The sequence below is a fragment of the Salvelinus fontinalis genome, chromosome 2, assembly GCF_029448725.1.
Source record: "Salvelinus fontinalis isolate EN_2023a chromosome 2, ASM2944872v1, whole genome shotgun sequence".
Classification (NCBI taxonomy): domain Eukaryota; kingdom Metazoa; phylum Chordata; class Actinopteri; order Salmoniformes; family Salmonidae; genus Salvelinus; species Salvelinus fontinalis.
Window position 1 is genome coordinate 4079997 of NC_074666.1, and position 12180 is coordinate 4092176.

At 40.8% G+C, this 12180-nt stretch overlaps 1 protein-coding gene across 4 annotated transcripts in view; it reads right to left on the bottom strand.

Annotated features, from left to right (window-relative positions):
- Positions 1-4925: 4925 nt before the first annotated feature.
- Positions 4926-12180, bottom strand: part of LOC129810602 (A-kinase anchor protein 2) — a 239817-nt gene continuing 232562 nt past the window's right edge. For all 4 annotated transcript variants that reach the window (XM_055861305.1, XM_055861297.1, XM_055861290.1 and 1 more), the window contains one exon: positions 4926-5117. In XM_055861305.1, coding sequence (XP_055717280.1) covers positions 4992-5117 — 126 coding nt within the window. In that variant the 3' untranslated portion in view covers positions 4926-4991. The remainder of the gene's footprint in view (positions 5118-12180) is intronic.

A 12180-nucleotide genomic window follows, 5' to 3' on the forward strand; every position in this document is an offset into this window, starting at 1 on the left:
AGTCGGTTAGGACATCTACTTTGTTCAGTACACAAGTAATTTTTCCAACAATTGTTTACAGACAGATTATTTCACTTATAATTCACTATATCACAATTCCAGTGGGTCAGAAGTTTACATACACTAAGTTGACTGTGCCTTTAAACAGCTTGGAAAATTCCAGAAAATGATGTCATGGCTTTAGAAGCTTCTGATAGGCTAATTGACATCATTTGAGTCAATTGGAGGTTTACCTGTGGATGTATTTCAAGGCCTACCTTCAAACTCAGTGCCTCTTCACTTGACATCATGGGAAAATCAAAAGAAATCAGCCAAGACCTCAGAAAAAATTGTAGACCTCCACAAGTCTGGTTCATTCTTGGGAGCAATTACCAAACACCTGAAGGTACCATGTTCATCTGTACAAACAATAGTACGCAAGTATAAACACTATGGGACCACGCAGCCGTCATACCGCTCAGGAAGGAGACGCGTTCGTTCTCCTAGAGATGAACGTACTTTGGTGCGAAAAGTGCAAATCAATACCAGAACAACAGCGAAAGACCTTGTGAAGATATTGGAGGAAACAGGTACAAAAGTATCTATAGCCACAGTAAAACGAGTTCTATATCGACATAACCTGAAAGGCTGCTCAGCAAGGAAGAAGCCACTGCTCCAAAACCGCCATAAAAATGCCAGACTACGGTTTGCAACTGCACATGGGGACAAAATGTCCTCTAGTCTGATGAAACAAAAATAGAACTGTTTGGCCATAATGACCATCATTATGTTTGAAAGAAAAAGGGTGAGGCTTGCAAGCTGAAGAACACCATCCCAACCGTGAAGCACGGGGGAGGCAGCATCATGGTGTGGGGGTGCTTTGCTGCAGGAGGGACTGGTTCACCTCACAAAATAGATGGCATCATGAGGGAGGAAAATTATGTGGATATATTGAAGCAACATCTCAAGACATCAGTCAGGAAGTTAAAGCTTGGTCACAAATGGGTCTTCCAAATGGACAATGACCTCAAGCATACTTCCAAAGTTGTGGCAAAATGGCTTAAGGACAACAAAGTCAAAGTATTGGAGTGGCCATCACAAAGCCCTGACCTCAATTCTACAGAAAATTTGTGGGCAGAACTGAAAAAGCGTGTGCGAGCAAGGAGGCCTACAAACCTGACTCAGTTACACCAGCTCTGTCAGGAGGAATGGGCCAACATTCACCCAACTTATTGTGGGAAGCTTGTGGAAGGCTACCCAAAACGTTTGACCCAAGTTAAACAATTTAAAGACAATGCTACCAAATACTAATTGAGTCTATGTAAACTTCTGACCCACTGGGAATGTGATGAAAGAAATAAAAGCTGAAATAAATAATTCTCTCTACTATTCTTCTGACATTTCACATTCTTAAAATAAAGTGGTGATCCTAACTTACCTAAGACAAGTAATTTTTACTTGGATTAAATGTCAGGAATTGTAAAAAAAAAACTGAGTTTAAATGTATTTGGCTAAGGTGTATGTAAACTTCCGACTTCAACTGTAAGTATTCAGACCCTTTGCTATGAGATTGAAATTGAGCTCAGCTGCATCCTGTTTCCATTGATCATCCTTGAGATGTTTCTACAACTTGATTGGAGTCCATCTGTGGTGAATTCAATTGATTGGACATGATTTGGATAGGCACACATCTGTCTACATTTGACAGTGCCTGTCAGGGCAAAAACCAAGCCATGAGGTTGAAGGAATATTCCGAAGAGCTCCAAGACAGGATTGTGTCGATGCACAGATCTGGGGAAGGGTAGCAAAACATTTCTGCAGCATTGAAGGTCCCCAAAAACACAGTGGCCTCCATCATTCTTTATTGGAAGAAGTTTGGAACCACCAAGACTCTTCCTAGAGCTGGCCGCCCGGCCAAACTGAGCAATCAGGGGAGAAGGGCCTTGGTCAGGGAGGTGACCAAGAACCTGATGGTCACTCTGACAGAGCTCTAGAGTTCCTCTGAGGAGATGGGAGAACCATCCAGAAGGACAACCATCTCTGCAGCGCTCCACCAAGCAGGACTTTATGGTAGAGTGGACAGATGGAAGCCACTCCTCAGTAAAAGGCACATGACAGCCCACTTGAAGTTTGCCAAACTGCACCTTAAGACTCTCATACCATGAGAAACAAGATTCTCTGGTCTGATGAAACCAATATTGAATTCTTTGGCCTGAATGCCAAGTGTCACGTCTGGAAGAAACCTGGCACCCTCCCTACAGTGAAGCATGGTGGTGGCAGCATCATGCTGTGGGGATTTTCTTCAACTGCAGGGACTGGTAGACTAGTCAGGGTCAAGGGAAAGATGAACGGAGCAAAGTACAGAGACATCCTTGAAGAAAACTTACTCCATAGCGCTCAGGACCTCAGACTGGGACGAAGGTTCACCTTCCAACAGGACAACGACCCTAAGCACACAGCCAAGACAACGCAAGAGTGGCTTCGGGACAAGTCTCTGAATGTCCTTGCGTGGCCCAGCCAGAACCTGGACTTGAACCTGATCAAACATCTCTGGAGAGACCTGGAAATAGCTGTGCAGTGACGCTCCCCATCCAACCTGACAGAGCTTGAGAGGATCTGCAGAGAAGAATGGGAGAAACTCCCCAAATACAGGTGTGCCAAGCTTGTAGCGTCATACCCAAGAAGACTTGAGGCTGTAATCGCTGCCAACGGTGCTTCTACAAAGTACTAGAGTAAAGGGTCTGAATACTTATGTAAATGTATTATTTCAAATAGCAAAAATTTCAAAACTTGTTTTTGCTTTGTCGTTATGGGATATTGTGTGTAGATTGAGGTGAAAAAACAACAATTGTAATCCATTTTAGAATAAGGCTGTAACGTAACAAAATGTGGAAAAAGTGAAGGGGTCTGAATACTTTCCGAATACACCGTAGAGTTCTGCCTATTGGTAATGAAAAATATGCCCCCTTTTAAGATATAATAACTGGATAAAAAAAGTATTATATTTTCATGCAAACTATCACTTTGACTGCAATAGACTGTGGTGTTTTGAAATGTGTGGTCCTTGACCCAATCTAACTGTAGGACAATGGACTTCTTCAAAAAACGTAACAAATCTCACCCTCTGCTACCAAGTTCAAAAGTCAAACATAAGAACATTTCTTTCCCGAGACAGATTTTTCCATACATCACATCCACATCAATCGTATGTCATTATGTCACAAGTAAAGACTGCTTACATCAGAGAAGAGCTCATATTTAACAAGCAATGCTGATATAGGTACAACAGAAATGATCAGTGGGCTACAATTATTATTATTATTATTTTAAATATCTGACATTGAAATACTTAATAATACAGACTGTTTTGAAACCAGTTGGATGATGATATTGTCTTGTTCAGTCCAAAAAAAACACACAAATTCACAGACATGTATATCGTCTCACATCCATAGAATTTGAATTATGCCGTCATGGGTGGACTGGCGGCCATTTTGTCTCCATAACAGTTATATTTCTACACCACTTACGTTGCATTACAATGGACTTGCGTCCCAAATGGCACCCTATTCCCTATATATAGTGCACTACTTTTCACCAGGGCCCATAGGCTCTATGTAGGGAATAGGGTGCCATTTGGGACATCTCACATAGTTTGTTTGAAATAACAATGATAATTGTTAATAGGCACCTCTATGACTACAAGCATGTTCATGTTCAACTCATTCATCTCCTTGATTGATTAGTAGGCCGTTCACTCATCAACTCCCTGATAATCACATCCATCTATAAACACCTGAACGCTTCCTTCATTGATCAAACTGATCAATTAAGTGATTATTAATCATTGAGAAATGACCTGAAGATAGCTTTCTCCACTTCTCTCCTTCCTTCCTTCCTTCCTTCCTTCCTTCCTTCCTTCCTTCCTTCCTTCCTTCCTTCCTTCCTTCCTTCCTTCCTTCCTTCCGAGTAACCAATGCTTTCAATCTAAACACGCCATTCAGTTTAAATGAGCTCATTTAGTTAAATGAACTCATGTCTGCTGTTTAGATAACACATATACTGTATCTGTGTGTTTCAAGTTCCATCATCAAATGGTAGGAATGGAAGAGGAGAGGACTTACTGTGTTACTTTATAAATATGGAACTCATTTAAAGCAGATCTAGATTGATAATATATATTTAATAAACACCTGTCTTACTGAGGAATACTGGTAATATAGAAGGTTACATATAGTCACGAGGTCGACAATGACCACTATTCCCTATATAGTGCACTACTTTAAACAGGGCCCATATTGCACGATAGGAAAAAGGTGCCATTTGGGACGAAGTCTGGTTTCCAGTGATTCCACAGAGTCTGACGTCCTTCCCCACACCACTGAGATAATAGAATAGGATCACTTGACAAGCTTACACACTCTGGGGGGAAAAAGGTTCCAAAAGGATTCATTGGCTATCCCTGTGGAAGAACCCTTGGAAGAACAATTTTGGGTTCCGTGTAGAACTCTTTTGGGTTCCGTGTAGAACCCTTTTGGGTTCCACGTAGAGCCCTCTGTGAAAAGGGTTCTACATGGAACTGAAAAAGGTTCTACATGGAACTGAAAAAGGTTCTACCTGGAACTGAAAAAGGTTCTACGTGGAACTGAAAAAGGTTCTACCTGAAACCAAAAGGGTTCTTCAAAGGGTTCTCCCACAGGGACAGCTGAAGAACCATTTTAGGTTCTACATAGCATCTTTTATTTTCTGAGAGTGTAATGTCTCTGTGTTGAACCAATACTCATCCAGCCATATCCCATGGGTCTCTCTGGATTCCAGTGTGGGGCTGGATGTTACTTCCTGGTTGGTCCATCCAGTAGGTCACGTGACAGGTCATGTGATCAAAATACTTAGTAAAATAAATACTTGTGGTTGTCTTGCTGTCTCCTCCTCTCTCCATCCCTTCATCTCTCTATCCCTCTATCCATCTATCCCTACATTCCTTATAGTCACAGAACACAAGGGAGGACTGTCTACTCCTCCTCCTCCTCTTCTTCTTCCTCTTCTTCTTCCTCTCCATCCTCATTAGCGTAAAGCCCCGCCTCCCACCTCAGCGCCATGTTGCTTTTCCTGCGTGTGACGCGGGTGGCCTCCAGCACCTGGTAACCCAGAAAACAAAACAAAAGGTCAGTCAACAGGCAGAACAAACACGACCTTCAGGTTCTACTAACACTATAGAGAACCTTCAGGTCTACTAACACTACAGAGAACCTTCAGGTTCTACTAACACTACATAGAACCTTCAGGTCTACTAACACTATAGAGAACCTTCAGGTCTACTAACACTATAGAGAACCTTCAGGTTCTACTAACACTACAGAGAACCTTCAGGTTCTACTAACACTTTAGAGAACCTTCAGGTTCTACTAACACTACAGAGCACCTTCAGGTTCTACTAACACTACAGAGAATATTCAGGTTCTACTAACACTTTAGAGAACATTCAGGTTCTACTAACACTTTAGAGAACATTCAGGTTCTACTAACACTATAGAGAACCTTCAGGTTCTACTAACACTATAGAGAACCTTCAGGTTCTACTAACACTATAGAGAACCTTCAGGTTCTACTAACACTATAGAGAACCATCAGGGTCTACTAACACTATAGATAACCTTCAGGTCTACTAACACTATAGAGAACCTTCAGGTTCTGCTAACACTACAGAGAACCTTCAGGTTCTACTAACACTACATAGAACCTTCAGGTCTACTAACACTATAGAGAACCTTCAGGTCTACTAACACTATAGAGAACCTTCAGGTTCTACTAACACTACAGAGAACCTTCAGGTTCTACTAACACTACAGAGAACCTTCAGGTTCTACTAACACTACAGAGAACCTTCAGGTTCTACTAACACTTTAGAGAACCTTCAGGTTCTACTAACACTACAGAGCACCTTCAGGTTCTACTAACACTACAGAGACCCTTCAGGTTCTACTAACACTTTAGAGAACATTCAGGTTCTACTAACACTATAGAGAACCTTCAGGTTCTACTAACACTATAGAGAACCTTCAGGTCTACTAACACTATAGAGAACCTTCAGGTTCTACTAACACTATAGAGAACCTTCAGGTTCTACTAACACTATAGAGAACCGTCAGGGTCTACTAACACTATAGATAACCTTCAGGTCTACTAACACTATAGAGAACCTTCAGGTTCTGCTAACACTACAGAGAACCTTCAGGTCTACTAACACTATAGAGAACCTTCAGGTCTACTAACACTATAGAGAACCTTCAGGTTCCACTAACACTATAGAGCACCTTCAGGTTCTACTAACACTATAGAGAACCTTCAGGTTCTACTAACACTATAGAGAACCTTCAGGTTCTACTAACACTATAGAGAACCAGGAGATGCAGTCTCCTGAGGCGATAAATCAAGGATCAGTGTTTAAATTAAGTGTTATCCTCTGGGCATCCATTGCACATCTTGTTGTAAAGTTTTATACCCAATGAAATGAGATTAAAAGGTGTATTCAATTGAATTGAAGTTTCTGTTCTAGTTGCTAGATTCCATTGGTATTGCAGTATATAGAGTATTGTTTATTGTTTATCCTATCTTTACTCACAGCCGCCATATAACCACAGTACACCCCGTATAAACCCCACACGGAACTGTACACAGGCTGACATGCATGCACACCAACACAACAACAGGTTACCCGGGCATCAAGACACACTGCAGGAGGGTAAGAGAAAGGAAACGGGCTAACCCTAACCCCTCTGAATCAGAGAGGTGCAGAGGTACAGGAAGCAGGTGTTGTTATTGGGGTTAACTGCCTTGCTCGAGGGGCAGAACGTTCCACCTTGCCAGCTCTGGGATTCAAACCAGCGACCTTACGGTTACTGGGCTAATGCTCTTAACCACTAGGCTACATTTTATATTAATTTAACCTTTATTTAACTAGCAGGGTTACTATAGGCAGTCCTATAGGTGGGAGAGTGAGAGAGGCAGTGAGGGGGATTATGTTGTCTTGGTGCCGCAGCGGGTCGGAGGTACCAGCAAGGAGCCATTGCGTTTGAGCAAACATGTCTGAGTGCAGGTCAGAGTGAGTGAGCAAGCACACACACACACACTGTGTGAATGCCAAATGGCACCCTATTCCCTATTTAGTGCACAACAAAAGTAGTGCACTATATCGTAGTGTATACTGTATATATAGTATATAGTGTAGGTGGCTTGTATTCATGAATGCCAAGCTTCCCCCCAAAAATGTACCAATAAAAAAATAAAAAATATAAATAATTTAACTTTCGTCTTTCTGTGTTTCATAAATTCTCTTAAATTCCCAAGTGTCTGAATGTATCTCACCGGAGAAAGCATCCGAGGGAGAAAAACCCTCTGTTTCAGTGTGTGTAGTAAATGAAGTGTAGCCCATTTATCTGATGCTGTCTGGTCAGATAGAGTATGATATTGTGGCCGCCTGTAACGTTGAATGCAAGCGAAGCCAGCGAGCATTTGGCTTCCCTTGATAAAAAAAATATTATACAAAATAATGTCCAATCAGCGTTGCGCTAAACTAAGTTGAGCTCAACTGTGAATGGTCCTGGCACACCAACAAAACAAAAAAAATGTCAAGGGAAGCCAGTTTGGATTTGGCTTCAGTCCAATCACATCACATCAAGCCAAACATCATTGACAGGAAAAACTCTAATTGTTGTGTCGTTGTCCTCCGGTGGCTAGCTTGCGATTTCCTAAATTATCCATGGGATGAAGATAGGGATTTGGACTTGTGGTTAATTCTCTGTACTGGCCAATGATTATAAAGGCGATTCTGATCCAACCATTAATTCATACATTGTTGTGCCCCTTGCCTGAGAGGATGGAAGTTCAATGTGTAGCTAGATGTAGAAGGCTAATGTTAACTAGCTAACGTTGTCCACGAATGGAAGTTAGTCTAGCGAGTAAGTATTTTAGCCGGGTAGCCTAGAACAACAAACAATTAAAGCGTCTACTGTATGACAGAGTCATAGACCGTATAAGCACCATGAAAAAGGAGGATGGCATTGGTGAGTCAACATGTTTTTCTACTTCCACACACAAATCAGAACCATGGACATCCACATCATATTTAGCTGACTATTATTTAGTTGATTGGACTAAAATATTTTTAGTATCTTTGAGTTGTCACTGTATGAGAGTAAACAGAGGTGATTTGTGGTTAAAATGGTGCTGGAATAGTGGAGGCAGCTCCTGTTTTCTTTGCGTCTTGTGGTAAAACTCTGTGGTTCTAAATCAATAGTTGTTTAGTGTTGAAAACATGAACTTGCTTGACCCCTGCAGTAGGTCATGTAACTGTTTGTCACATGCAATATTTGCTTTGTGGATTTCACCAGACAGATGTTGCTCTCCGGTTTGGTGATGAAACAAAAGTGTGGTTGAATTTATTAATTCATTCTTGTTGTCTCGGCCTTTCGGCCTATATATCACGGTGGCAAGGCATATGAACTAACAGGTTACAGAGCAAACACACTTATCACAACACATAGATTGTAATATAGCTTTTTGTTTTCTGGCTTGGCTTCCCTGCTGCTTCATAATGTAGTAATGTCCTGATGCATCATAATGTAGTAATGTCCTGATGCATCGTAATGTAGTAATGTCCTGATGCGTCATAATGTACTAATGTCCTGATGCATCGTAATGTAGTAATGTCCTGATGCGTCATAATGTAGTAATGTCCTGATGCGTCATAATGTAGTAATGTCCTGATGCATCATAATGTAGTAATGTCCTGATGCGTCATAATGTAGTAATGTCCTGATGCATCATAATGTACTAATGTCCTGATGCGTCATATTGTAGTAATGTCCTGATGCATCATAATGTACTAATGTCCTGATGCGTCATAATGTAGTAATGTCCTGATGCATCATAATGTAGTAATGTCCTGATGCGTCATAATGTAGTAATGTCCTGATGCATCATAATGTAGTAATGTCCTGATGCATCGTAATGTAGTAATGTCCTGATGCATCGTAATGTACTAATGTCCTGATGCGTCATAATGTAGTAATGTCCTGATGCATCATAATGTAGTAATGTCCTGATGCATCGTAATGTAGTAATGTCCTGATGCGTCATAATGTAGTAATGTCCTGATGCATCATAATGTAGTAATGTCCTGATGCGTCATAATGTAGTAATGTCCTGATGCGTCATAATGTAGTAATGTCCTGATGCGTCATAATGTAGTAATGTCCTGATGCGTCATAATGTAGTAATGTCCTGATGCATCGTAATGTAGTAATGTCCTGATGCGTCATAATGTAGTAATGTCCTGATGCATCATAATGTAGTAATGTCCTGATGCACCATAATGTAGTAATGTCCTGATGCGTCATAATGTAGTAATGTCCTGATGCGTCATAATGTAGTAATGTCCTGATGCGTCATAATGTAGTAATGTCCTGATGCATCATAATGTAGTAATGTCCTGATGCATCATAATGTAGTAATGTCCTGATGCATCATAATGTAGTAATGTCCTGATGCATCATAATGTAGTAATGTCCTGATGCATCATAATGTAGTAATGTCCTGATGCATCGTAATGTAGTAATGTCCTGATATGTAGTAATGTCCTGATGCGTCATAATGTAGTAATGTCCTGATGCGTCATAATGTAGTAATGTCCTGATGCATCATAATGTAGTAATGTCCTGATGCATCGTAATGTAGTAATGTCCTGATGCGTCATAATGTAGTAATGTCCTGATGCATCATAATGTAGTAATGTCCTGATGCATCATAATGTAGTAATGTCCTGATGCATCATAATGTAGTAATGTCCTGATGCACCATAATGTAGTAATGTCCTGATGCGTCATAATGTAGTAATGTCCTGATGCGTCATAATGTAGTAATGTCCTGATGCATCATAATGTAGTAATGTCCTGATGCACCATAATGTAGTAATGTCCTGATGCATCATAATGTACTAATGTCCTGATGCGTCATAATGTAGTAATGTCCTGATGCGTCATAATGTAGTAATGTCCTGATGCATCATAATGTAGTAATGTCCTGATGCGTCATAATGTAGTAATGTCCTGATGCATCGTAATGTACTAATGTCCTGATGCATCATAATGTAGTAATGTCCTGATGCATCATAATGTAGTAATGTCCTGATGCATCATAATGTAGTAATGTCCTGATGCATCGTAATGTAGTAATGTCCTGATGCATCATAATGTAGTAATGTCCTGATGCATCGTAATGTAGTAATGTCCTGATGCATCGTAATGTAGTAATGTCCTGATGCATCATAATGTAGTAATGTCCTGATGCGTCATAATGTAGTAATGTCCTGATGCGTCATAATGTAGTAATGTCCTGATGCGTCATAATGTAGTAATGTCCTGATGCGTCATAATGTAGTAATGTCCTGATGCGTCATAATGTAGTAATGTCCTGATGCATCATAATGTAGTAATGTCCTGATGCATCATAATGTAGTAATGTCCTGATGCGTCATAATGTAGTAATGTCCTGATGCATCATAATGTAGTAATGTCCTGATGCATCATAATGTAGTAATGTCCTGATGCATCGTAATGTAGTAATGTCCTGATGCATCGTAATGTAGTAATGTCCTGATGCATCATAATGTACTAATGTCCTGATGCATCATAATGTAGTAATGTCCTGATGCATCGTAATGTAGTAATGTCCTGATGCATCATAATGTAGTAATGTCCTGATGCGTCATAATGTAGTAATGTCCTGATGCATCGTAATGTAGTAATGTCCTGATATGTAGTAATGTCCTGATGCATCATAATGTAGTAATGTCCTGATGCATCATAATGTAGTAATGTCCTGATGCATCGTAATGTAGTAATGTCCTGATGCATCGTAATGTACTAATGTCCTGATGCGTCATAATGTAGTAATGTCCTGATGCATCATAATGTACTAATGTCCTGATGCATCTCTAGGCATCACCAACACCTTGGTCATAGAGTCATAGAAGTTGAATCCCTAGAACGGTCATCCCATTTCAAGTCAATATAGCCATTTTAGTTATTCTATATTTCTATGGTTGAGGTCATGCGAAGCCCAATGGACAACAGGACAAGCAACATGCAAGGCCACCAACACAGCATGACTCCCTATTTAGTGCACTACTTTTGACCAGAGCCCTGTGATACGCACACATAACAGGAGAGCAAGCCTGTAAGCAGAAAGCAGAGCGTTGGACAGGTAGATACCTCTGTAGTATCCTTCCTAGAGCGCATCAAACAGGTGTACTGACAGACAGACAGACGGAGAGGAGACAGACGGACAGAGAGGAGAGGAGACGGAGAGGAGAGCAGACAGACGGAGAGTAGAGGGACGGGACGAGACGACACAGAGAGAGAGAGACAGACAGGGGAGAAAGACAGACAGATAGAGAATAAACATTAGAGGAACAACATAAAGTAAAGAATAACAACAGTGATAATGCAATGTATGTCCCAAGTGGCACCCTATTCCCTAGTGTAGTGCACTACTTTTAACCAGGGCCCATAGGACACAGGGGAAAGTCGTGCACTATGTAGGTAATAGGGTGTCACTTGGGACTTAGTCAGGGGATATAAAACTGCTTCTACACCGCTTAGAAGCATCTATTGTGTAATGATAATTACAGTAAATTGTTACCACACATTCACTAGCAGCTGTCCATACTCAAGAGGCTCAAAGGACCACAAAATCTTTCAAAGTCCAATTTAGAGTTTTTGTAAAAATGAATGTAAAGGATTCTATTGTATTATCATATTAAGTCAATATGTAATTATATTGAGGGGAAATCCATTATATTAATATGATTCTAATGCTGATTACACTGTAAATAGTCCCTTTTTCTTTTAGTGTCAATTCACTTCCTTTTCACAGGAAAGCCCCCTTGTGATGATCTGGAGTGTCACAACACTCAGATCACGTGACAGGAAGAGAAAATGACCTTCGTTGCTAGTGACTCAGTGAGGAGCGGATGTCCCCCCCCCCAAAAAAAAATATTTCTTACGTTTTAGTCATTTAGCAGACACTCTTATCCAGAGCAACTTTCATACCTTTTCCCCTGTACTGGTCCCCCCGTGGGAATCGAACCCACAACCCTGTCGTTGCAAGCGCCAAGCGTCACGCTCTACTATATACCAACTG